This window comes from Haemaphysalis longicornis, unplaced genomic scaffold (genome assembly GCF_048455015.1).
Source record: "Haemaphysalis longicornis isolate Haplotype H1 unplaced genomic scaffold, Haemaphysalis longicornis Haplotype H1 scaffold_8, whole genome shotgun sequence".
NCBI classification, from domain to species: Eukaryota; Metazoa; Arthropoda; class Arachnida; order Ixodida; family Ixodidae; genus Haemaphysalis; species Haemaphysalis longicornis.
Genome location: NW_027526445.1, coordinates 107,025,961 through 107,053,809, shown reverse-complemented (window position 1 = coordinate 107,053,809; position 27,849 = coordinate 107,025,961). Strand labels below are relative to the sequence as shown.

At 44.4% G+C, this 27,849-nt stretch overlaps 2 protein-coding genes across 2 annotated transcripts in view; one reads left to right on the top strand and one right to left on the bottom strand.

The window, feature by feature from the left end:
- The window catches only part of LOC144150269 (ras-related protein Rab-1B-like), a 203,188-nt gene that overhangs the window by 100,010 nt on the left and 75,329 nt on the right, over positions 1-27,849 (bottom strand). The gene's annotated exons all lie outside the window — the stretch shown is intronic.
- LOC144149682 (ras-related protein Rab-1A-like) overlaps positions 1,618-27,849 on the top strand; it is a 70,422-nt gene continuing 44,190 nt past the window's right edge. Inside the window, exons 1-4 of the mRNA XM_077681335.1 lie at positions 1,618-1,784; positions 13,600-13,669; positions 14,327-14,374; positions 19,215-19,262. Of these exons, the coding sequence (XP_077537461.1) occupies positions 1,762-1,784; positions 13,600-13,669; positions 14,327-14,374; positions 19,215-19,262 (189 nt within the window). The 5' untranslated portion in view covers positions 1,618-1,761. The remainder of the gene's footprint in view (positions 1,785-13,599; positions 13,670-14,326; positions 14,375-19,214; positions 19,263-27,849) is intronic.

Sequence of the window (27,849 nt, the reverse complement as noted above, 5' to 3'; positions counted from 1 at the left end):
AACGTAATATCCAGCAAGAAAATGACTCCTCGTCCCTCATCTGCTTCAACCATCGGTCGTCGGTCATCGCAACCAGTCGAGATCGTCCCATCGGCTCGAGCATTAACAGAACTTCATTATTTCGTCTCCATCACTTATTAAGAAGCACAGAAGCGGATTCTTACTCCTACTGGCACACGTCTTTCATAACAGAGCTGCATGCAGAAGGCGTACTATTCCCTGGCCATGAATTGCCACATGAGACTGAGTTTGGCGTAGAGGTCATGAGCTACGGTATTCTTTTCGTGGCAGGACTAACTATAAAAGCTCTGCAGTGATTTATATGTTATTCACGAGGAGAGAGACGCAGATAATATGATAGCAGAAAACTGACAAAAGACGGTGTGCTTTATTTCGGCAAAGCCGGAAACGAAAAATACAGCGGCTGTGGGGACCAACCTGAAAAAGCGGTATCACTTCGGGGGAGTCTGAATACGTGAGATTTCTGCAGCAGTTCCGGCACGGGGTTTATGGACCTTTATAATGATCGCAAAGCAAAAACTAAAATTGCTGTTGGTCTACACATATGTCGTAAACTGTGCAAAGTTAACTAAAATAAGCCAAACATACAAATATCAAGCATGCTATTGCTTCCATGACCATCGTCTTCATCCTCAAACTAAAAACGTTCTTTGCATAGACATTCACCAAAAAGCGCAGTGCCAATCCGTACAAAGATATACGTGCCCGGGTCTTTGAGTCAAAACAGGGAGGCTGCCCCAGAAGCCTACTCATCTTTATCACATATGACTCGTACCCATAGCGACGGACGGGCGCTTGCAATTCCGAGTGCATCACTCGCTTCTCGGGCTAGTTTACTCGCACCTTTCATTTTGCGATATTATGTACTTGATACCTTTATCACAAAAAAGTGAAAAATATTAGAAGTGTGCCACCTAAAGGTTCTGCAGATCTTTTTCTTCAGAACACCTTGTACGATTCCTCGTACTTTTTTTATATATTGCGCAACTGGAACGGTGAATTATAAAACAATTGCAGCCGAACCGAAAAAAAATACCACCCCACACAATGCCAATACGGTGAAAGCGTGCTTGAAGTGTTCTTTTTGTGCAGCCGGATATTGGAACGACATGAAAAATGAGGGTACAGTTAGCGTACAGAATAGTCTTCTTAAGGGTTGTAAAATGTGTTGGACAACTTTCAAATTATCAGCCTCGCCTTTTGACTAAGAACGTACACACTTGTTTAGTTACTATTAGTAAACTGTAGTGGTATTGTAGTGAAAGAAATCGACTATACGAGTAGTCCATAGGGCGGAATAAGTATTGATAGAGATCACTTGTGTAAATCCCAGTTATTGCAAGTATGTGCTAAGAAATGTACGAAAGGTATGGAAGCCTGTTGAGAGGAATCTGTTTTAGCTGTCACAATGGAGCAAAAGATTGCGACGAAGGCTGTTCGGCAAAAATTCACTTCGAAGGAGCGCCTCTGGCTGACGGAGGGGCACTGCACTTTATTGTTCATACGCATTATCGGGGCGGAAACAAGGCGTTAGTTGCCATAGAAATTCAGATAAGTTATTTACAGGCTCTTCATACAGCAGTGTGTAAGATTCGTGAGTTTTGTCGCTGGATAATTTGGCTCAAAGCATGTTCGCCTAAAGTACGGGCAAGGGTCAAGCGTCTGCAATATCTTTGGGGCCCCCGATGCTATACGGAACATTGAAAGATATGTTTTGCGGGTCTGCGCGTTGAGTCCACCATGGCCGTAGCCAGCAAGAAAGAGTAAGCAACCCCTTCTTGTTAAATTTTTTAGATTTAAGTGAAGAGAGTAAGGAGCTGTTGCCGGCGTTCAGTATAGATGTAATATTCGCAGCCCATCAACGTTTTCTCAGTTAAGGAACGAACTTTTTTCTGAAATACCGTAGCCTTAGCATAGAATTGGGAAACGAAGGGCTTTTCTCATGTCCTTAGTGAATGGTCGGTAAATTTACCGAAGCGTCTTGGATCAGCGTAGTTTGAGGTGAATATATTTAAACAGAATTTATGACGATTGCTTCGGGGATCATAGGTTTACTGGATTCAGCGGGTCTTCAGAGTACTTGCTGTCAGAGCGTGCTGTTTCAAATGACTGAAGATATTTTTTCATCAATGTTTTTGAAACACTTACCACTTGTTAAGTAAAAGAACAGTGCGTTTACAAAAAACAAGAATACATAGTTCTAGCATTGTGTCTCATCTTGTATCTAAATAATGCATCCATCAGCCGTATCGGCCTACCCGAATGAGTGGTGTATATGTCATGAAATTAACGGTTTTATCAACCTCGCTTCAATGTCGCAAGCTGTGGAATAAACTGGACATGTTTAAAAAGGCGCCGACGCCACCACTGAGTCTAACGCTTTCAATGCATTATAGCTATGGCGCCTTTGCTTAAGTCGTGAATGGAGGCCAGGTTAAGGCAGACTGTTGGTCGGTTCTGTGATTGCGTTCTATCAACAGCCTTGAAGAGCCTGGCTAGATCATATTTCCTGTTCAGTTTTTTTTTGTGGCAGTAGTTGGTCGGTAATGTGACCAAGAAAAATTTTGGAAAGGTAAAGCATTTTTTCTGTACCAGAGTTTCTTTGCGTGCACAAGTACTCAAGATGTGTGAGGGCGTATCTGAGGTCTGTGAAGATTGTAAATCGTGTGCCTGTGCTTTGGGAAGGGACTATTTCAGAGCAGGTGTACTGATGCACAAATAAAAAAACACAAAATTTCTGGTGCTGTCTAGAGCATACATGCTCGCCGTAGAAATTTGTAGGGCTTGAGGACTCGCAAAAACAGCTACGCAAATCCCTACGGCGATAGACGTTGATTGTTTTTTGAGTCAAGTATAAAGAAGGTGCCACAGACCCGTATGCTAAAATAATCAGAAATTGAAAGTACGCAACGCTGATAATGACCAGGAATGGACAGAACAAGGGAGATGCCTGGTAAGGTTTCTGAGTTGTAACTAGGGCTATGAAAAAAATTGGCGGTATGTGCATGCGGTATAGGTCGGTTTAATGTGTTACAATGTTGACTAAAACTTACCAATTCACAACTTCACGTTTGATGTAAGAGGGGAGAAAAGGGTTCTGTTACGGTTACTGAACTTTAGGCTGTATGTTAGGAAAAACAGAGAATGCCATTTTACAACGTGGCCTACGGTAATAACTAAAATTAGTTGCACGAATCACCGATTCCCTTCCAAGCATCTGTGCAATTGAGCTGGGAAGACGACGGCATAACCAAACATCAGTGAACAAAGTACGAGACAAAAAGGATGGACTGTCAGAACAGCAGTAAAATGTCAACCGATTTGCTTTGGAACAAACACAGCTGAATTCACAGTTCAATCACCCACGTGGCGCAAATTCCAAATTTGCAGTCACACTCATTAGAATTGCTAAAATTCTCGGTCTATTTTATTGGTATACCGTCAGGATTTTGCGTTACGTGGGTGACTGGATGGTCCATATTAACTTCGTTTCTTCGAAAATAAGTAGTTGAACGTGGGTTTCTTCTTTTCTTTTTGTTTCCGGTTTTACGTGTGCTGATTACAGCCACTGATTCGTACAACTCACAGTCCCTGTCAGAAAGCATAGGAAGAGGAGTACAATACAACCCTGAACTTAGCCCAATAAAAGCGTAAGGGTTCCGGCTAGTTGGTAATTCATTGTCAACACAGCGCGAAAAAGACCAGGGACGAACGAAGACGACAAACAAGCGCTGTCTTCCAACTAAAATTCAATGAAAAGAAACGCACACATAAATATACATTCTATCACAAAGGAATGGCAGATACCAAGCTGAAACAAAACCACGTGCGCAAAACAGGTCAAGACCCGCTGACGCATACATCGCTACATAATCATCTAAAGGAAAGTTCACAATTGGTTGCCCAAGTAAGTGGTCTCATTTTTTTACAACAGAATGGACGGGGCACTTATGCACTTATCTCCTTCACTTATTATCACCGCTGCCTCAATAATCTCTCGGGTAAGTGCATGACCATGACGGCTAACAACAAGACACTCATCAAACAGTGGCGTACAACCTTTCTTTTCAGACGAACGACAATGCCGGCTAAGAATCCCCTCCAAACCACGCCTAACATTATAATCATGCTCCCGCAACCTGTCATTCAGACAGCGGCCCGTCTGTCCTACGTAATTCTTCCCGCATAATGTATATTTATGTGTGCGTTTCCTTTCATTAAATTTTAGTTGGAAGACAGCGCTTGTTTGTCGTCTTCGCTCGTCCCTGGTCTTTTTCGCGCTGTGTTGACAAATTAGCACAATAGTTTTACAAAGGTGTCTGGGTGCAAACTCACTTTGAAGAAGCATCTTGCAGCGATGAATACACCAGAGGCGTAGCCAGGGGGGTTGGGGGGTTAAGTATCAGAAAACACCCTCAATTATCTAAGTAGCGCATCTCCTTCTCTTTTTGGCGTTGTTTTCCGGGGGTGCTATATGCACATTTTAAAAACATATATAATGAAATGTGAAAACAAATATAAGATAAGAAAACAAGAAAAGATATCGTGTGAGCGCCGGTTATCCATATTGTTATTTTCTTACAAGTGCATAAAACACCTCTCGAAAAATATTTCTGGCTAAGCCACAGAGAGGGATTATGAATTTGTGTTTTCTTGTCAGGAAGTGTTGGAATTCAGTCGTACAAGACCTTGGGTAACTTATCAATACTGGGAGGCCTCAAATGTGTATAGATGTGAGAGTCTTGCACAGTTATCGGCGGTTCAGGGGTTCATCGCCTGGTTTGCTACGGACGCATATTTGCGACATTTTCCAAGGCAGTCATTATTTATGAAGTGTCCTAAGACTAGTTTTAAACATCGGGCTCTGTGAACGGCGTGTCCGCGGTCCACAGAGAAGAGTAAGGGAGATTTTCTATTATAATTTGGTTGTTTTATAAAGAAGATAAGGAATTATCACCGAGAATGTCTGGCTGTATAATATCAAAGCTAGTAATACAAATGTGGCCTCTCGGTGCGATTTCTTTGGCAAGCAATGAGGCGTCTGGATGGATATTTGGATGTCTCAACTTCCTTTATAAACTGAGTACAAAGAAAATTCCACCTTTTTTTATTTTTATGGTCACCCAATTCTTCAAAGGCTGAGCGGTGTAGGTAGTTTGGGTGAGTTTAAAATATATTCGTATATTTGAAATGTCTTAAAACAAGATCATAAAAGCTTCCACATAACGCAAGACTGGTGCCGAAAATAGCCACAAACAGTGGTAATATCTAATCCTATAAAGAGAAGTCCCCAACGTACTGACTACTCACTGTTTCATCAGCGCCAAGACGGAAAGCCTAGAACTAAAGACTTGAAATTTTCGCAGCAAATTTCTACTTACAAGTCTGTAGTACGTCTTGATGTTCGAAAATTGTACTCCTAACAGTGCGAACGGGGAAAACCATTATCGCATATTTGTTATTGTCGCGACGGAATCGAAGTGCTTTTTCGGGGATATCTGTAGCCCACAAGAATACCTCGAAGGTAATTTCAGGGTTTCGCCCTAACCACCCGTGTGGCGTAAGTCAGCGTAGGGAAACATAGGGCGAGCTCTGAAACTACTTTTATATACTTCGGACGGATTGATATATGAAATTACTTTTGGGGATAAGTATGGCTCATACGAATGCACATAAACAATTTCAAAGATTTCACCATCTGACGAGTCGAAAAGGGCGAAGATAATTTTTCTATTGCACCCATAGCACACTAAAAATGGCTTGGCCAAACTGCTGGCCACAGATGCTTGAAAGGAAGCGAGTGATCTCCTATCATGCTGTAGATATCCGTTATTGCTCAGCATTTAAAAAGTGTAGCACCGAGAGAGTGAGAAGGTTAAACATATTTTTTCATGAATTACTGCATATATGGCAGGCCCGCTCACATATTGAACTGGATTTTGATAATATAGGTTGCCGGTTGGAATGTGTAAAAACTGCTTTACAGAGTTTTGCCCAACCAACCCCTGATAGCAACATTTTGGGTTTGTAGTAAATGCCTGTTTTACGAACTTTTTTATACGTCTTCAGCCCATTGAAGCATCCATCTTTGCCTTAGACATCTTCGCCGCATAAACGTTGAAACACCAAAATTTTGGATGTTTGTCCTAGCAAATATTTAAAGCGTAACTGGTATTCAAAAAATAATGCAATTATGACAAAGTTAAAATGGCTTAGATATATCGCCATCCAAAACAAAGCGTTGTTGCTGCACTTGAAATTTCTGTTGGAGATTTATATTATAAGGTAGGAGCTCAATTAAGGATCTCAATCTTACCCCTTCGGTCAAACCGTAGAAGTGGCTGCAGGCGGATATTCCCAATTCCCAACTGCACGGTAAACTAGTTATGACTAGTAACCAGTAACTCGACATGTGTTACACTCATTGGTGTACTGGGCCGTACGGGCGTTGCCGAGTGCTACCACTAGTTTGTGGTAAATTTATGGCTGATAGTTAGCAACGGCAAATACGAAGACAAAAGTTTCCATGCGAACATGGTTGTTGGAGCAAAGTCGTACAATTTTTTTCGGCATAGTTCGAATTTCACACGACTTCTAGCTGTTTTCTAAAACCACATGGCTCCGTGTGGGGAGTTGTTTTTACCGCCGGCGGGAATTCCAAATTGTGCACAACTCAGCCGTCAGCTAACTAATCATGACAAGTGACGAAAAACTGAAAACATTGTACATACAATGTGTTAAGAATACATATCCTTAGTGGCACTGCTCACCCGGAAATCGCATGGTACCGCTAGTACATTTTGTAATAAATGTTGCTAACGCAAGGATCAATGCATGCCCTTTAGAGAAAATGGAATGGGTAACAACGTGACTTACGGTGTCGGCTACATTGTGTGATTTTGTCATACTTCATCTTTAAGAAGCAGGGGAATTTGGTTGTTCATAGAAATCTTTATAGGACCTCCTAGAGACAGGAAGGGCAGTTTGGGATAATCATGTTTCCTTCTGTACCTTAAACTACAATTTTACTGCAGTGACGCAATGTTAAGAGTGGAGAGATGGACCAACGAACGATTAAGTAGCTTTTCAGATATCAGACATCAGATGACATAAATTTTTAGCTTTGCACCGAAAGGCAAATCTGCAGAAGGTGTTGGAACACCTGACGGAGGGCATCCGTCCTATAAGAAACAATGCACACAAAATACAAAACACAAAACTACACAAAGACAAAACACAAAAAAAATGGGAAAAATGAAACGAAAACCGTCTACATAATCAGCTTGAAAACGTAAAATCAGAACAAAAAGCACAAGTAAAAACCTTGGCAACATTCAAAATAAAAGAAACGGTACATGTATGAGCCAGTCAGCACGAAACGTACGCGGGATCTCAACCATTAGGACGTCAGGGCAATGGTAATTTTATTATGTCAATCCAATAGTACTATCTCAGATGTCACGAGCACATGCTTTGTGAAAACATCTGAAGTGAAAGTTATTTACCCGTATAACCAAACCAGACTGGAACTGCGTTCATTGTGTGAGCTTTGACCTTCCTCTTTCCACATCACAGGTACTTCCCCCAACAGAACGTACTCATGGCACTCTTTTTATTAAGTCTTTCACTCGCTCATACCGGTTCAATAATTAAAGGGTAAATATTAATACAAAGTCATATGTATCATGTCTCTCATTTGTCATTGCTTCTCTACTAGGTCTTGCACTAGACCTGATAGATATTGACTTTAGGAGGACCCATGGCCTACGGGGGACGGGATCGAGTACTTGATGGTTCCGTGTACTTATATCGGACTCCTAGCCCGGTGGTATCCCGTAGACTTCCTGCTGACTATCCAGATTGGAGGACGTTGAAGTGAAGTGGTGTCTACCCCATTCTGTGCTCTCCGTTGTTTACTTTGTGAACTGAGGTTTCTGGGTAGTTAAACGTGATTTTACTCGTTTGCACCGATGATCACGATGCTGCCCGCGGGCACCGCGGAGCCGCCCAGCCTCCCTCGCCCGCCAGCAGCACCCGTTGAGAAGCAAGCTGGGTCTGCTCTTGGGGCGCTAGGCCTACAGCCGACTCCCGGGCCTCCGGTAGGATTGCCGAAGCAGCAACCAACAAATGCATCACCTGCAGGGACTGCACCGCAAGATGCGAGTGCGGCCACATGCGCTAACAACACCCAGGGTGTCATGGACCATGATGGCAGCTCGATCTCTTCTATCTCCTCTGAGTCCCTCAACACTGGGATTTACGAGTATGCCAACAATGACACACCGCCTTCCTCCGAAGACGACAAATTTCAACTTCTTGCTCCATCCAAACGGCGGCGTCGAGCCTCAAAAATGTCTCTTACTCCAGACAACAGTGTGACTGCGACTACCCCGAAGCATGGGCTTACTGTGATTCTGAAGCCCGTGGACTCCACCAATATATTCACGCGCTTCAGCCCTTTGGCACTAAAGCGCAGCATAGAAGCAAATGTACTAGATGGGGTCTTGCAGCTACGGCCAAATTATAGGCTAAACCTACTCGCTATCAATACACGAAACACTGCTCCTACGGAACACCTCTTGAAGATAACTGCTATCGGAGACATACCTGTGCGCACCTACGAGCCCCGCCCAGAAAACTGTGCTCATGGAGCCATCAGAGGACTGCATTTCAGATTCTGAACTTCATGACAACTTGCGGCAGCGAACACCTGTGCGATCTGCGTGGCATTTGGGAACCTCGGAGGTAGTGCAAATTGTATTTGCTGCTGACACGAGACCAGACTATGTAATCTTGGGCTATACTCAATACCAAGTGCACGATTATTCGGAAAAACAGACACTGTGCACCCCCTGTGAGTGCTTTGGCCACATCGCAGCGACATGTACCCGAAGTTGCGTTGCGCGCGCTCTGGGAGAGATCATGAACTTGCGGCATGTGTGTCTGCTGAAAAACTATGTGCAAACTGTGGCAAAACTCACCACGCTGATTTCGCTTCCTGCCTTACATACCAGCAAGGAAGATTCATCTATAGGTACAAGAGCGAGAACAAGGTTTGACTACAAGGCTGCGAAAGCGGCGGCCTTATCTAAAAAACACTCTGCGAAGCGGAACGCGAGCAATGTTCTCACAAAGGAGTCAATTCAGTCACTGTCTGAGGACATGGACTTTGACATTATTGACTTTCCACCGCTACAACCCCAGTTGTCAAAGCAGGTTCCGCACACAGTTCCGTTCAGCCCGCAGACCCACAGCCTCCTGCCTTCAAACGCTCCAACCAAATGCGCATGGGTCGGTCCGACAGAGAGCTGTCGGCAAACTCAAGCTCCTCTATTTTTACGCTAATGGAAGGTGTGCGCTCAATCCTAGCGCCTTTTTCGTCTCCTGTTGCTCAAGCCGTTTTAACCCTCCTAAACACCATTACTCCGCTCTTACTGGAATGGCTGTAAACCATCTCGCGAGCACCGAATCAGTGCGCATGCAAACTCTTCGAAATCAGGCAACAGTGTTTCAGTGGAATGCCTGTCGCCTGCGCTCCCGCTTGTCCGACTTCCGGCAGCAAGTTAACAAGCATAAATTCCCGGTCATTGCCATCTCAGAATCCTACCTGAGATCGCATACTCGTCTGTCGGGGTGCACACTGCATCTTTCTTCGACAAGCTGCGACCAGAGCAGACTCCGATTTCGCCAGGACTTGACTTTTGTGCTTCACCATGTCGCACAAGACGCATCCAACGAATACATTCCAGCCTTAATAAAGAATGGCCGTGCAACCTTCCCCATAATAACCGGGGACGTCCCACCACGGGCAAAATTCAACACGAAGCACCTGGAAGAGATTTTGTCCACTACACCTCCCCCGCACTTGCTCACAGGTGATTTCAACGCACACCACCCAGCTTGCGGCAGCACAAAGAGTACGTCAAGGGGAAGCAGTTTGTCTCCGTGTTGCCAGCGAAGCGGGCTTGGATGTGTTAAATACTGCATGCCGCACAATTTTCCGCGGCAAAACTTCAAGTGTGTTGTATGTCACTATGGCCTCTGCTTCCCTGCAGCCGTCCGTGTCCTGGCATTCCGATATTGAAAGCGACCACGTGCCCACATACACAATAATTGAAGGAATTTGTTGAAGGTATACTGTGTGAACTGAAACAGCTACCAAAACCTATTAGAAGATAATGCTGGAGCCTTATCAACAAGCGAGGAGCCCTCAGTGGCCATTGGTCAGGCGAAGTCATAATCAACACGGCAAAGTCTACTTCCAAAGCCATGCTCTTCATTTGATAGGGCTATGAACATCTTCGCGAAAAACCTTGCTGCCAAATGACATAAAAAAAACCCTACTGCCAGACGACATCCGGGCTTCCAGGCGCGTGCAGATGCGCGTTCAGAAGCACATGACCCCGCTTGCCAAAAACCGCTGCGCCCAGTTTTGTTCAAAATTACATCCACGCGAGCCACTGACACGATTACGGCAGGTGCTCCGCAGCCTGAGAGGCAAACCCAGTTATATTCACCCATTTTCTTCAGTAGCCGTCAAGCGTGGAGTCAGTGAAGTAGATGTTGCACAAGAATTTTGCATTAAAGTCAGCGCTCCCCAGAGCCCTTCTCTGATTCCCGGGCTGTTAACCGAGTGGCTTCCTACCACGAATGCTGTGATGATGGATGAGCCCTTTACCATCAATGAGCTATCAGCAGCGTTAAGATCTGTTAATTTGTCCACCTCGCCTGAGCTTGATGGAGTTAGCTATTCGGCTCGCGACCTCTCGGCAACAAGCCTCTTCAGCAGTTGCTCAGTATATACAACGCATCGTGGCAGACTGGCTGAGTTGAGGCAAGCTGCAACATTTCTCGCCTGGTACCGGTTCTCAGCCGGGAAAATGCCCCCCAGACATAAACTCTTACCGACCAATTGCTCTAATGAGCTGCATTGGAAAGGCAATGGAAACAATGGTACTACAGGGGTTTGTCTGGGACCTCGAAAACAGGAATGTCTACCCGCCAGAGATGTCAGGATACAAGCAAGTAAGGAGTAGCATTGACAATGTGACCGCTTTGGTAACAGATGTTTGTGCACAAAAGGCTGCGAAAAGGTTCACTATTGCTGTCTTCATAGATATGAAGGCAACATTTGACAGTGTTTCCAACGAAGCAATTCGAAGGGAGGTGGTTTTTGTGGGACTGCGAGGCCCAATGCGAGCCTGGATCAGTGATTGCCTAAAGGATCGGTATGTCTACATTACAACCAAAGACTCTGACACGACGTGACATGCCATCAAGCAAGGTGTCCCACGAGTTGATGGTCTGATCCCGGCACTGTTTACTATATGCCTCATCCGCATCACAAAGGTGTTACCTCAGGGAGTTGACATCTCGCTGTATGCTGACCACATCTGCATCTGTGCTTTGGGCCGGAATCGCAGAAACATACGAGAAAAAGTGCATAAGGCTCTGTTCGCCATTGAAAAATACCTCAGCAGCTGCGGGATGATTCTGTGTCCTGGGAAGTGCGCTGCCATAGCATTCACCAAGCGCGTTGCATCTCGATAATCACTGGAGATAAATGGCGTGCAGATACCCTGTGTTTATAGTCACAAATTTCTAGGCCTTACAATTCACCGTTCGTTGTCCTGGACTCCCCATATCAGGCGGCTATAGGAGCGACTCCTTTCGTTCATTCACGTTTTGCGGGTGATGACAGGAAGCACCTGGTGCTGTTCAGTGTCAGCACTCTTGCGACTCTACAAAGCGCTTTGGGTAGGCCTCTTGCAATATAAGCTTCCGGCTCTACATGCTGTTTCCAGGACGAACTTGAAGGTTCTGGAAGGCTTGCAAGCTCGAGCACTGCGAACATGCCTGAGCCTTCCAAAATGCACCTCCACGATGGGAACCTAATGTGAGACAAGGTGCTTTTCTGCGACCATTCTCCGTCCATAAGAATTGCTTCGTACTGGCCTTCGACATGTTTCTTGATGCTTTGCTCATACACTGGCTGCCGCTTCTGCATCTCGCGTGGTGCACGTCCTGCCGTCTAACTACCTCAGAACCAAGCTGGCTGCTACTCCACCGTAGTTGTACGTGGCATGGGTTGTATGTACCACTGTACCTGGAATAGGCAAAAAGTCGTATGCCCGTATCTGCCTTGACATATTTTGTCCTGGAGTATATCCAAACCCGTTATCCCGACCACATCCAAGTGTCCACTGATAAATCCGTTACTTCAGCCTCTTCAGCAATCGGTGTATGGATTCCGTCAGTGGGACGGTCCATTAAAGAAAAGCTTAGCCACAGAACATCATCCACGGCCACTGAGCTAGCACCTGTCAGAACAGCACTTCTTTACATAAGCGGAAGTCCTGCTCGGCGGTGGGAAAGTTTCCCCGATTCCCGGCCAGCCTTGCAACTACTTACGACCTGTTAAACTGTTGATTGCGACCTGACGGTCGCAATCAACTTGTCGGTAGTATGAATGAAATATTTTCAAGTGCGCTGCGCGAAGGACATTAACTTTTCCTTCAGTGGATACCAGCTAGGTCATTTTGGTATAACGGGCAACAAGATCTCTGATTCGATCGCCAGAGAAGCCCACGACCTCAACTTCACCGCTGGAATCCCGTGTTCCAACGAGGATAGCGAAGCAGCTGCAATCGACCTTGGATGGCCTCTCCAGCTGCCGGCTTGGCAGGATTCTCTGAGAAGTTATTTGTTCCTCATTCTATAGACCCGCAATGCGATTTCCGGCATCCACAGGGTCTTCCAAAGCAAACTAAAGGTGTGCTACACCGGCTGCGACTTAGCGTTGCTTACACCCGAAGCTTCTTGTTTAAGCTGGGCTGGGTAGAGTCGCCATTGTGTGCAGTGTGCTCTACGACCGACACAATCACGCCCATTTTAAGCCACTGCCGCGATATACCAGTCAGCGGGCAACAGCATCAAAGGAAATTGTGCGACTACGACGCGGATGTCCTCTAGAACTCTCACACTTCCTTGGACCCTGGCGAAGTCGTGATGAGGCAGTGCTGGGAACAAACATTCTGCTTACTTTCTTGTGGAAACAGGGCTCGAAGAGGTTCTGTGAACCCTATGAGCATATACATTTTACATATGTGTGCATTTCCACTCCCTCTCCCCTGTCTTTCTTTCCTTTTCTTTCTCTCTCGATTCTCCGTTGTCACGTACACTAAATTTACCCCATATGGAGTAGTGGGGCTGATGTCTTCAGCTTCCATTTAAAGCGTTTGCTCTCTCTCTCACTCTCTCTCTCTCTCTCTCTCCCCCAGAACTGATATAAAGAGGAGGCACATTTTTGCGGTGCACCTAAATTTCGCGCGTTGCACCTTTTTCCAGCGTTGTTTCCTCATCAATGCACATGGACTGAATTTGTCTTTTAATTTGTTTTTCTGCTAGAGAATCGGTCCTAGAGGTTTGATGGCTAGTGCAAAGCTTGTCATCCTTGTTCTTTCGCTGCTGTAACAGTTTCGATTCAATTAGCGTTTTTTACTCCATTACCCTTGTGTGCTTAATGTTCGTCGCAGAAACCGAACGCATCTGAATAAAACTATTGCCGTATATTCGCAGCGCTGTTTTCCATCTGTTGCTCGTCGGTGAATCCGGGGTTGGAAAGTCCAGCCTGCTGAAGAGGTTTGTGGTAAGGATATTTCAAATACTAATTGAATAAAAGGAGGAGATATCCTCCTACTGCCTTCAAAGCCGCAATGAATAATTTTTAGAATGTTTATATTTCGTATATAAAACAGCCTTATTTCTACACGCAGGAAAGGCAAGTATGCAGGTTAAAAACTCCTCCGTGAAAGGGTCTTATTATTTCAATGTGATTTAGCTTGGCGCTGCAAGCAAGATTACGTTCACATTGTTTATTTCTGGGCAGCTTTTTCCATCAGTATTAAAAAAATACATTATTCGGCTTCAGTGAACCGAATACACCAGATATACAATATCGCCTTTCTATACCGTCCAGTAAAAATTCCATATTTGTTATAAAACGGAAATAAGCTGCTAAACACATGATTCAACCCAAAAAAAATAAATGTGGTTTTTAAATATAGAACAGAAATGCTAAACCTTGCTGTGCAAAAAAAGTAAAACGTAGTGAGGCGTTTTTCAATAGTTGTTTGACAATGGAACCAATGTTTATAAAATAATAAGGCATTTTCAAAACCTTATAAATCAGTAAACTTTCTTAAAACGTCGAAGCTGTGTACTCTGCCTAGAGTGTTTTCTGGTGTCTTATTTGTGCCGGTAAAAACTGTTCGTTATATAATAGCATTTTTTTTTCTCTTTTCAGCAGGGCACTTACAAAGAATCTTATTCGCCCACCAGTGCAGTTGATTTCGTAAGCCATTCAGTTGCTTTTACCTTACAAGCGCTCATGTGTTGACGTGCATACATGCAATGCTTACTGCTTAGAATTATGGTATCGCACACAGGTGAATTTTGGACCTGGATACATGGTTAAATAGGCTTTCTGAATATTGTATTACGCATGCCGCAGTTCGCATTGAAAACATAGGGAAAGAGCCTTAGAATTCCAAGGGTCTGTTCAAACTATAGAGCCGCTACAGATGACTCTCGTAGAGCATAAAACACAACCGATACAACTGTTGGTCTTAAATTTTTAATTGGTTTAATAGCTTTAGGGAGGAAACTGAGATTGGTGAAATAAAATGAAATATGATCGAAAACAATTAAACTTCCTGTTGGGCAAAAAAGCGACCTTGTTGTTATTGTACCCCACATAAAATGGTTGTGAATAGCGTAATAGAAAAAAAAGGAAATAGAGTTTGCTTGAGAAGTGTTACCGGTTTTTCAACGTAAGGCTCGTGTATGTTCCCGCCATGTAACGAGAGCCCGTTGCCATTGGTGGACCACGCTTTAGCCTGTTGCATGCGGTATAAACGTACTACGGCGGGAAAGTTGAATGTAATAGCATTTCGGTAGAACAGGTGCACCACGACCACATAGAAATCTTGGTTTGGAGAAGCTGTAGCGTGATGCAAAGCCAGGCTGCCTCTGGAAGTAATTTTTCCCAAAGGGCGAATAAACGAAACCTCAGAAAGAAACTCTGGCATCATGTAGCAGTGAATAAGTGAAACTCTTCATACGTATTTCGAGGGAATCCTTTTGCCTTCAAAACAGGTAAGCAGACTGGAGCCCTCCAAAGAATTTTTTCATATAAAACGTAAACGTATGAAATGAAATATGCGAGTCCTCCATTTTCATCCAGCTGACAAGAGTTCTCACCGATCGGTTAAAAAAATAATTTAGGACGCAATTTTTTCTGGTTGGAAGAAATTAAAATTCACTTTAATAACGGTAACTGTACTATTAGAAATGCATTTTACTAATGACAGTGTAAGATTGATTTGCATGCAATATTGGTAGGAAAAAAATTTACAATGTAGCGTAAAAACGGTATGCGGAGATGGCCATTGGCATTTCTCGTTATCGGAAAATTGATGCGGCTCTAGAAAGCATGTTGTGTATCCCACAAAGGCATTTCAAAAACTGATGACCCAAAAGTAGTGCTTATAAGTAATACTTCGTTTGCAATAATCGCTCGTTTGGAGTCGCGAACTAGTGTGAAAGCGTAGTACAGATTAAGTTAAAACTTAATTCCAATCACGATTTGCTAGTAACGCTGACTATGATTCGAAGTCCCATTTTACGTAATTAACCACTGAGGTAAACCTTATGTACAGGTTAAACGACATGGTTCACTATTGTGGTTGATGTAACGTTAAAAAACAATCACAATAATATTTTCCAAAAATTTCTTACATAACATGCTTTCTATATTAGACCAACCTGCAACATTTTAGGCCAGTTTCTTAGCTAAATATTGCACGGGAGGTGCCCGGTGTAATGAAGGGTGTAACGCTATTCCTAAGTATTTTTACCTTTGCAATTGGTTCATTGTAATCCGTCCTATTGGTCCTCAGCGTGCTCTTAGTCCTTGTTAAGGCGAAGAAGCTTTTTCGCATCTGTTATGCGACCGTACGCGAAAACGCACTGCAGAAAGCCATCTTTACCCTGCGAGAAGGCACATAATGATGATATTGCAAAAAAAGCCACATCGAGACACTCAAAAGAAAAATAAAAAGGCTTCCCGTGGTCAGAGCCCTACATTGGTCCCTCGAGTTATGAAGCTGACGTCTATCCTATAGCGCCATTCCGACTGGTTCGGGAAAGTGTAAATTCTAAACTGTGAATTTCACTCATGTTGCATGAGAGAAAGCTCGGTTTTTAAGGATCTTTTTTGCAATTAAAAAAGGGGATTTGATTTTTCAGGTTCTTAAATCTGCTTTCTTCTTGCTTGCGCTGCTTCTAGTTATAAAAAGAAGTTGTCTTTGATGTTCAGTGAGGGTTCATTCTTGCCGTACCACTTAGTTTGTAGTTTATATGTTTATTTCGAAGTGAAGCAACTTTGCTTGAGAACGAATGTGACGTGGCAGGAGCAGTATTCTCTGAATAAATTGTTTTCTGCTTAAATGAAGGATAATACGATTGCATGGTGTCAAAAGTAGTTGAAGCTGGGTGTTATTTGGACACGTTTATTTTAGGGTACAAAGGTAAAAGGCTGCTGTACTCTGCCTGACAGCGGCCTACTGACCCTACAGCGTTGCACATCATGGCGGATGACAGGGGAGAACAAAATACAATAGAAAAAATAAAAAAATGCCAAAAAAACAACGTCTTACACTCGACTATAAAAATCCATTCTCAGCATTTGTGGTGATTAAAATGCACGCAGAAAATGAAGAAAGAATGATGCCACCGGTTCAAGGTGACTACATAAAGAACATCGACTGTAATACAGCAGCAGTAAATTTAAGACATAGCCCATAAATTGTTTCCATAGACGACAGTGTACCTTTAAAAACAATGTGAGACATACAGTTTCGCTTTATAGTTCATTGAGGCTTTAATAGAGAGGTAAACTGGAAATTTACATCGAATATGATCTGGTTTCTGTTAAGAAAACCGTAATATATTCTCTAGTTTTTGGGCACCACACTTTGTTCGAATAAATGTGGCCTGAGGAACCCCCCGTGGCAGATTGCAACGGGTGCTAACTGGAGTTTAGGAATAAAGAAAGAGTTCGTCTCTGCTCATTTCGACGCGGGTAAGAGCAGCAAGCTTAAGCTGAAAGAATGGAGTTGCCGTAAGCAAGTTGTGTTTTGAAAACAACGGAATCGAGTGGTGTGAGCAGAGCACAGTCTCTATTCATCAAACTGCCTTTTTCGCAAAATTAAAATCCTGTCTAAGTTTGTTACGGTTGTGGTACCCCAAACAAAAGGCAATAATGAAGGTGCAACTGCGGAAGAGCATGGTATAAGGAAGCATCGAGCTGCATCAACCAGGCAGGAATCTAACCCTTAATTTTGAAAATCATTCCTATAAACCGGGACAAATATGCGTGAACGTCTTTACATACTGTGCCTAATTTAAATTTTCATTGGAGAGATGACCCCAAAATTTTATGTTGAAATACGTTCGATAGTGAGTTATTAAATTGAAAAGATATATTGTAAATCTCAGGTTTATTTTTGAGCTTGAATATAACAAATTTGGTCTGAATGACATTCAACTGAAGTTGATTCCAGGTTATCCAACTTGACAATTCGCCTCGCCCATTTTTCACTGACGACTCAACTACACGCAAACATCTCCCACGCGAAGCGTAGCATGAGGTACCATATTATTGTGCAATCAAAAGGTAGTAAAGAAGCAGTCATGCTTGAAAATATCAAAATGGAACGCCAACTATTTGCTACTAAATTTGTGCATTGAAGGTACTGAACAAAAACACATTCGTTTATTTCTGGATAGACGGCTTGCAAGAACAGGGGAATAAGGCACGGAATATTAAATTGATTCATTGTAAGCCGCCACACCCATAGTCCCTGTTGTATGAGAATTGCCCTTATGCGTAATTGTTTAACGATTGGGAAACCGATCTCAAGAAGGTAGACTTTTTCTGGTACTCTTCTAGCATTCTTTTAGAGACCAAAATGTTATCGTCAGTAACATATGACGAAAACGTAAAAGAGTCTGCAGAACCTACCAACAGCACAGGATGGAATATCCCCAGCAATAGAAGACATGATCGGGGGTGCAGCTTATCTACGTCAATTTTTATGTGGCAAATAGGTTCACGGAGCTCTAGCAGGGACACGAAAGTGCCCAATGCATATGAAAGAACATAAGACTTTTGAAGGGATATATTACACTTATTAACGCGGCGTTAGAATATATGGGTCATTTTGAACAAAGCTTTGGAATGCTCGCAATGCTGCCCCTCGCAATGCGAGGGGCAGAGGAGTACAGAACGACAGAGTGGACAAATATAAGGGGAGAACTGCCTTCGAAAGTGAAGAGCGCGGACTTCAATATGCAAGTGACATTGCCAGGGAGACGAAAAGTCGAAGCGCGGCATGCCTACTGCTTCTTTTTCAACCGGATTTGGGACTCCAGCAACCGCCTCTGCTCGTTGTAGAGTCGAGGCTGCAGCCATTGCGGGCCCAAAACCGGAAGGAATCGGGATGAATAGGAGCGACAAAATGCCGATTGTGGTCCGCAATAAAAGGTTGGAGAGGCAGCCAATGCTGCACCAGAACGAACAAATGTGACCATTGACGCGGAGCAATAGCTGAGCATGCTGGGCACTGCGAATGAAAAAAGTACGAGAAACTCTGCGTTTTGGACTTGAAGTCGCGGTAAGGCGTGAGGATAGGTTCGATCCTCGGGTGGTTTCGGGAGAGAGAGTTTGGTAGTCGTTATTGGAGTTTTGGTATATACTATCATAGTTGAACTATAAATGGGCTAAAAATGTGTGAGATTCTTTTCCATTTTTGGACGTAAAAATGCAGGTGAAAAATTCAGCAGGGTTATTTCGTTGCGTACTCGGAGAATGACTTACTACATTTATAAAAGGCATGCTGTAACAGGCATCGGTGTTCAGCTTCCTATTCACAGTAATGTGAAAGTTAATTATTAGCTCAAAGCACAAACTCTAGTGAATAAACATAAATGGGACAGCCCGTGCATGAACTAAGTAGTGCTGAATGAATGGTATCATTAAAAATCATTCAGAATAGTCGGCAGTGCTTGGTGTACCAATCTGCATTTTTTATACTATTTTATGTTTTAATTGTTCTTTCTTCAATTTACAGAGGACATGTTGCATTCCACTAGAAGGAAAAACGATCAAGTTACAGGTCGTAAGTGGGTTTAATTTTTTTCTTTTGAACAGTATCCCCGGCAGTTTGCAAAAGGTACCAAGTGGCTACTATTCTATAGGATTACGAACCCTCTACATATCAACTCTTTAGGAATACGAGCTGCCTACACCGCAAATTTAGGCTACCAGGCAAACGTCATACGTCAGGGTTTTAGTCAATGAATAATGCTGTAAATGGTACAGCAGTTCAACAAAGAGTACAAATTGATGACTTTTACCGTGGTATTTTCACTTTTATAAGCAGTTTATATATTCTGACTGAAATTAGGTTCTTCTGCTGAACGCATAAAAACTAGGTCATATCTAAATTTGTAATCATCTGGGTGTGGAAGGAGGTGGTTCTGTAATAAAGACGAAAGTTTAACTGATTTTTACTTCGGTCACGCCCATTAAATCGGTATTTTTTCTGTATAATAATACTCCCTGAAAAGCCTAAGCGCTATACTAACACACAATATCGTAGTCATACTTGTAATAAAAAAACACTTAAGGTTTTGTTTGATATATCAATCTTCTTATCTTTTCGGTTATTTCGCCTCAAAGCTGGTAGAGGGCGCTGCCCTCTGCAAAAGGGGGTGAAGGAGCTTCGGACGCTGTGCCCACATGTGCAGGTCGTCGTTAGCACAGTACCAGAGATCATTGGGAGAGGGGTGCATGTGGAAAGGGAAGTTGTAGCGTTAAACCGAGACATACGGGAGCTGGGCAAGGAGCTGAGTTTCGCTGTCGTAGACATCAACAGGGATATCCGATGGGTTGGCCGGAAAACGGCGTTCCAGCGTGACGGAGTGCATTTCAGCGGGCAGGTGGGAGCAGCTATCGGAAGACTACACGCGCCGCGAACTGTGGCTTTTTTAGGGGGGCCACAGGCCTTTGCGAAGATGTTGTAGACAAATGCAAGGAGCAAAGTGAGATAGCGGGGTCGGTGCAGTTTAGTGCAGGCAAACGAAAGGGACGACGACGGCGTGTAAAGAAGAGAGGGAGGAAACTGAAGATCGCGTACATAAACATGCAGGGCGGCAGGAAAAGAGAGAAGTGGATGGAAATTAGTGAGCAGCTAGAACAGGAAGATATCCAGGTATACGCTGTGACCGAGACGCACCTACGAGACTTGGAAGAACCTCCGGTAATCGGAGAGTATGTATGGGAAGGATGTAATAGGACGGCTGGATTGAGAAAAGGCGGAGGAGTAGGTATGCTTATACGGCAGGGGGCTAATTGGAAGAGAGTGAAAGAAGACTGTAAAGAACATGTGTGAATGAAAGGGATAGTGGAGGGTAGGGAGATGGCTTTAGGAGTTGGGTATCTATGGACGGGTAAGGATAGCAAAGAACAAAACGAAAAACTGGTGGCGTGTCTAAAAAAGGACATAGAGGATTTGAAACGTTCCGAGGAGGTACTATTGGTAGGGGACATGAACGCCCACATTGAAGATCTAGACGGGTACACAGACTTCAACGGAAATCTAATGCTAGATATGTGTGAGTACCAAAAGCTGATCATAGTAAATAGGGAACAAAAATGCGAGGGTCAAATAACATAGAGTGTGGTAGGAGACAGTCAAGTATTGACTACTGCCTTATTTCAGAGGGACTCTATGAATGGTTGGATGGCATGACCATAGATGAGGAAGAGGGCCACAGTCTGGGCAGTCACCACAAGCGCATACACCTGGGTTTTGGGAAACTGGGGGGCGACAAAACGGGTCGACCGGGCCAGCGCGCAAAGTTAAACAGCAAACAAATTGCGGTTATAGCAAAAAGAATAGAGACTGACATAGAAAGAAATCCTGGAGACGAGTGGGAATATGACAGGCTCATCAAAACTATGCAGGAAAAAATAGTCAAGGCAGAGGGGGCCGATCGATGGAGAGGAAAGAAAACACCCAAAAGCTGGTGGAACAAAGAAATCAAGGAGGCGATAGAGAGGCGTAAACAGGCGTCTACAGATCACAGACAGGCCAAGAGGGCAGGGAGACAACAGGAACAGGTGGACCTAAAATGGGAGCAATATAAGCAAATGAAACAGGAAGTGCAGCAATTAGTGCAGGCGAAAATAAAGGTGGACAGCGAGCGATGGGTAGCGCAAATACGAGGGAGGGGTAGAGACGCGCCGAAAAGGTTTTGGAATCATGTGCAGGCATTAGGGAAACACACGAGTCCCACAGAAGGCGGTACTATAGAAAACGAGCAGGGACAGATGCTCAAGGGAAAGGAAGCATTGTCATACCTACACAAAATCATCACGGAGAAATTCGGTAAGATGGATGAAGAGGCCCCGCAGCGACAAGAGGCTATGGAGTATCCTGGAGAACGAGGGAATTGGGGCAGAATTCATTAGCTTACTCAGGGAGCAATACCGGAAGAACCAAGTTCAAATAGTGTGGGAGGGGATAACATACAATAGGCCTGTATACACCTACAAGGGTTTGAAACAAGGATGTCCTCTCTCTCCGCTGGTGTTCATGATCTACATGGCGGGGTTAGAAAGAAAGTTAGAAGTCAGTACGCTGGGGTTCGACTTATCATACATGAAAAACGGGCAGGTTGTGGAACAACGGTTTCCGGGACTAATGTATGCAGAAGACATATTGTTGATGGCGGATAACCGGATAGGTATGCAGGGCTTGATGGATATATGCGGTGAAGAAGCGACGCACCTAGGGCTATCCTTTAGCAGAGAAAAATCGGGGATCATGGTATTTAACGACGGCGCGGAGCACAAAACACTATCAGTGCAGCAAGTAGAAATACCATTGGTGAAAAGAGTATAAATATTTAGGAGTATGGCTGACCGACAGCGAAGATTACACGCAGGCGCATGAGGCGCACCTTAAGACGAAAGGAAGACGGAACGCGGCCATAATGAAGCATAGAGCCCTCTGGGGATACAGCAAATACGAGGTGGTAAGGGGAGTCTGGAAAGGGGTTATGGTACCAGGATTAACTTTCGTAAATTCGGTTCTGTGCATGAAGCCAGAGACGTGTGCTCTTCGGGCATATTTTTTACTCTGCAGCGTCCACTTCGCTATGTGGCAGAATTGAGTCTAAAACTTAACTCAGGGGAAGATGCTTACTCTGAGTGATAAGCAAGAGACTGAACCATAAAGGTGTAATTTAACAGTCGCGCTTTAATGCCGGCAACTAGAAGAGTTGATGCATGGTCGGCTGCTTTCTAATGACATTAAGTGATTTTAGCTCAAAGATTCTTTAAAGGAGCCTTGAAGACAAAACACAAGTTTGGTTCATTAAAAAGACGGCCTCGTTAGAATCATGCTGACACCAGTTTTAACGTAAACGTCGCTCAAATAAGCTATATAATTAGGAAAAAAATTGAAGTGGCATACGACCCACTCGCTCATTTCCCGCAGCAGAACCTATGATGTCATACCAGAATGCTCTGCGATTGGCGGAAGCGGGCAAAAGCAAACGCAAATTAGGCTGAGCTTATAAGCTTGCAGAACGAGCTATTTGTGTTTAAATTTAGGGCACATTCTTTTTAAAGCCATAAGAATGGTGGTACAAACAGTTGAAGTTACGAAAGCCCAATTAAACATAGAAGAGCTGATGCTTAGCGCTGTCGGTACTGCGCGCACCACGATTGGTTCAGCTGCACAGCACTGCGGGGCTTTGGGGTTGTCTCAGACGACACTGGCCGATTGACGCAAGCAACGGTGTCTTACGCGACCATGTTTGTCGAGCAAGCACTGTTTCACGAAACGATTATTTTCTCCCAGAACAAAAACAAGCCAGATTTAAATACGGTAAAAAAAAACCAAAGGCAGAAAACGGCTTTTCAGGGTATGGTGGCGCCATCTAGGTTCAGTAACGTAAACAAACGCGCGAGTACCTCGATGTCCGCGCCACGTACAGGGTGGAGACACCCTTTGAACGGTCCCGTGCCGCTGCAATTGGGTCAACGTGCACAACGCGTAGTTCTTTTCGTTTCCCACGATATACAGCAACGCGAAATAGATAAGATGATTCAAACTTCACCAGTAAACTGCGTTGCGTCGATAATTGTAGCGCGGTTTGATGCAATGACTTGCTTCGGCGGCGAGCGAGTGACCCAAAATGACGGCCCCAGTGTATACGTGTCTCAACCCTGTACTGCGGGCGCGTGAATCAAGAGACCCTAGGCTGCAGAGCGGTCGGTTTCTGTGATGTCATTGCAGACCACGAAACACACGATTACGCGAAAATTAAAATTTTAACTTACACCGATTAATTTCTTGGTGTCTAAAGCATCGTTTGTATCCGGACACGCATTGGGGGCACTATAAAACACGAAATCTTTTGAATAAAATAAACTTGTATTTTGTCTTCGTGGATCCTTTAAGCCAAAGGCCAGATTAAAACGTGCGTCTGAAGTTATCTCTTGAATACACTGTATAATCCATATGCTGACGACCTAGCATTCGGGAACATATTATGTCGAAGGACATAGACGTATATTAGGGAGACTACCGCGCGAATGATGGCTCCCTAAGGCTAATTTTGAAGCTACGGGAAAGCAGCGACGAAGTGATATATTAGCACATGCGAACTTCTGGCTAATAGCTAAAAATTGCAAATCTATGATTGTGGTCCTGGTGCAAAATCGTTAAGGAAAAATTGCCCGCGTATCTGCTCCTTTCGTTGCAAATGTCGACGCAAGACGATAGGCAACTGGCGCCCCTGGCAAGTGAAGCAGCCCTTCTCTTTCCGGCTCACCTCTCGTGCTGTTAACCTCCCTTCTCGTTCCTTCTATGATAACACGCTAGAGGTTTGCTCAAGACAATTTAAGCTTACCGCATTCCACTGCTCCAAGTAAAGGTGCCTCGATGCCAGCGCTGCCGTACGACGGAGACGCGCGTGAATCGAGGCACCCTACTCCAACGTTTTTAGAACCACGTCGCCCTACTCCCTGAGCGTTCCAAGCAGAACGCGATACCTATCTAGTGGAACCTTTCGTTGCTGTTGCCGTTTGATTTTGTAGAATTCCGCCAGGTAGCGGGGCCAACAGCAGGTGACGGTTTTCTGCAGTTGATGTAGTAATTCGTTTGCTTTCGCTAAAAGCAAGCATCCGTAAATTTTGAATAAAGAAACACTCCAAATGTCACTAAGGTATTGATTTTCTCCTTATATTTGGTTAATCTCCTGTTCTTGTTCAACAATGTTGACAAGTATGAACATTAACCCCACACTTAGACGTTTAGATTTTGATGTGAGTATATAAGACTTCTGCACAGCATCTATTTCACTTCGGCCGGCTGGCTGAATCGAGTGACCCACAGACAGAGAGACAGACAGACAGACCAAAATTTTTCCTTTAAAGTAGCCCAAGAAAGACTATCGTCTTCAATATACATGTATGTCACGGAGTTAGCATTGTCAAAATGTTGTAGACCTCGGCGAAAAATGGAACACACAAATAGTTTATTGGCGGTGAGCGCAAACACACGCGGCGCTGCGAAGCGCGCCTCCATGACGTCAGCTTAGGGATTCTCGCATTTGTCGTCTGCTTCACTCAGGATTGCTCTCCCTGCTGTTTCTTTGCGCTCGGTCAACGTCTGATGCCTGTCCGCACCAGAATTGGCGTGTGGGTTTTTATCATAATAATAGGCTTAAAATCGCATACACTAGCTCATGGTGTCAATTAAAGTATAGTTTTGGATACCGCTACGGGAGAAACATTGCCGGCGCCACCCCATTCCTTGCGAAGCCGGTCCTGTGCGGAGCGCGAAGAGTCGGAGCTAGGCGTCAGCTTCTGTATTAAGCAATCTTTCGAGCCAGCTGCTAGTAACCGACAACAGAGAGAATACAAGACCAAAACAAATTCTAGGCCTTCAGGGCTGTCGGCTTTGGCAGAAGGCATCACGATTCCCGGTAATCATATGTAAGGTAAAACAGTTTTTGCAACCTTGCCGAACGCTCGGAAGCGTTTTGTCACATCACTTTACGTTGTCAAGGCATGAAAGTTTGCCGACTTGCACTATAGACTGCAAAAACTGTAGGTTGAGTTCCAGTGTGTATATACGCGCGTGCTGATTCTATACCAGGCATCTAACCAATATGGAGGTTTATTGAGCAAAACGAGTCACGTCTTCGTTAAATTTATAGTAACAGATATATGTTTGTTAAGACCTGGAGGGATATTTCGGAACATTTTGCACAGCCATATCTTCCAGATATTCGGATATGCGTTATATGAAAACTGCACTCAAGAGGAGGAGGAAGAGGAGGAGGGGAAAACTTTGTTTAACAATTATATCGATCTGGTTGGTGGGCCGGGTCCTCAGTCCAGGACAAGAGAGTAAAAGTAATTTTCTTCAAATCATAGAACGCCATCCCGAGTAGAATAGGATTTGTTCTTCGCGCCTGGAAGGGTCGGAAAGCAATAAAGAGCTACTTGGAATTCTTCTTCGGTTTCGAGTCTTATAATATATGCAGGTATACAATTTATTACGTTAGTTAGCCAGTATATCATGCCTTCAACGCCGTAATCATGTCATCATTGTTCGAGTTGAGAGTCAGTTCGTTATGATAACGATGTAATTACGATAGAAATTCGGAGCACAAAAGCCGCCTTCGAGTACTGTGGACCACGTTGTTTAGGGCGCGATCGCGGTGGCGTAGCACAAACCGTCTCATTTTATTTGCATGTGAATAAACAAAGCACGCTGCGGATATGCACCTTCTTGCACGCAGCCGTAATGAAAGGCAATTTGTGAAGAAGGGAATGTATGCCACACAAAATGAAGGAAAAAAAATTCCCCCGCATTTCCCCGAGGGGGAGAATGTGAAAGTGCGAATGCACGGTTGTCGGCCCGCTTGCGGCGCTTGCGCTCGGCCCCCGCAGCCCACCGCCTCGCCTCCTTCTCTTCCATCTCTTCCATCGGGTTTGTAGTATCACGTGTACACCACGCAGTTATCAAGCCGCTATAACGCCGCTGAGTCGCCAACGCACGCCGCTGACGACGTAGTTTGAATGCGTTAAAGATATAAGGCGCGTTCTGACACCGATATCAGCGTCGCGTCCGTGGCTTATTCGGTAGAGCGTCGGGCTGCGGCCCGAAAGTCCTCGGATCGAAACCTGGCACCGGATGCTGTTTCTTTATTAAATATAGAGGAGCACTGCGGACGCCGACGCCGCCGGCGGTGGATGGTTTGGGGTCGCTTATAAAGTGCATGGCTCCCAAACATCCCGAAACCTCCTAATAAGAGGTTGGTGACGGAGCAGAAAAATTAATGCGTTGGACAGAAAAAAAAAAAGCAAGAAACATTAATCCGATACAAGACAACAACGAAAGAAACACAAGAAAGCCGCTTTATTTCCTGTTGTGCGATGAGCGTGTAGAGGCCGCTGCTTGGTACGTAGTATTAGACTGTTGAGTCTTCATAGGAGCATCTCAAAAATACTGCAGGGAAGCCTACGAATTTGAATACTTATCGAGAAGCTCTGATCGCTGATCCTCGCGAATAAGCATGCAAGAAAGGACGGGTTACACACGATCTTCTGACCGATACTCTGAAGAAAGTTGTTCTCTATCTCCTCGTGTGTTGCAAACTTGTGGGGGATACAGCTTCAAATTATTCAGATGCGTCAGAAGTTGGCAAAATAACTGAGTCGCTAGAATACGCCTTTTAACGCACTACAGCAACGAAGCGGGCGATTTCTAGCCCAGGCACTGTTGCCCCTCACAAGCGGAGTGTAGCAGACGACAGCGACGCGAATCCCTAAGCCGACGTCAGAGCCAGGGGGCGCCACTCAAAGATCTCACCGCCAATAGTGAGTACTGCAGTCAGGACGTGAACAGGGGAATCTGAGCGTCATGTGAAATTTGTTTTGAAAGCGCTTGTTTTTTTCTGAAAGCGCTTGTTTCGACGGTGAAAGAATTCACCATTGCAGAAAGCTGCGTACGTTCGGGGAATTTCTGTTAGCTTTTTCGTAGTGGGCGAACACTTCTAAGATAAGTGATCGCGTCTTATGGTCGTTTCCTACGACATAATGTGTGCGTACTCCATTGGGGCATTGGGCTGACGCTTACATGGCGGGGCTCAAACTACATAGAGTAACGATGTGCCTGTTCTAAACAACTCGCTAGCTTGGATACTGCTATGCTGTTTGTCCAGTCACAACACCAGGGAAAGGAGAATGGAATATACCTTCGTTTGTTTTGGAGCAAATGGGGTCTTGGGGATGAATTTTGAGTATTTTGTTTTCTTCAGTTTATGCGTTCTTCTTCTGCCTTCCGTAGGTAGGGGGGTTACATTTTGTGCTCTTGTTCAGTTCTTTCTTGTACAATCAAACAGGCACCCACAACCCGTTGCCCTAGTGTCCCTCGTGTTAATATGGTAGGAATTTTTGAGTAGCTCTATTTTGGATGAAAAAGCTTCTGACGAGACATGTTGATAGTTTAGGGAATCTGCTATAGCTTGAATGTCATTTGTTCAGAGTTTAAATTGTTTCAACCCTTGTATTCGACCTCTCTGCCCGCTGCCTCATCCGACCCCGAAGACGGCAAGAGGGCGAAGCGGTAGTAAAAAACGGGGCTCGTGCATGAAAACAGGCAGGCCGCTGTTTGGAAG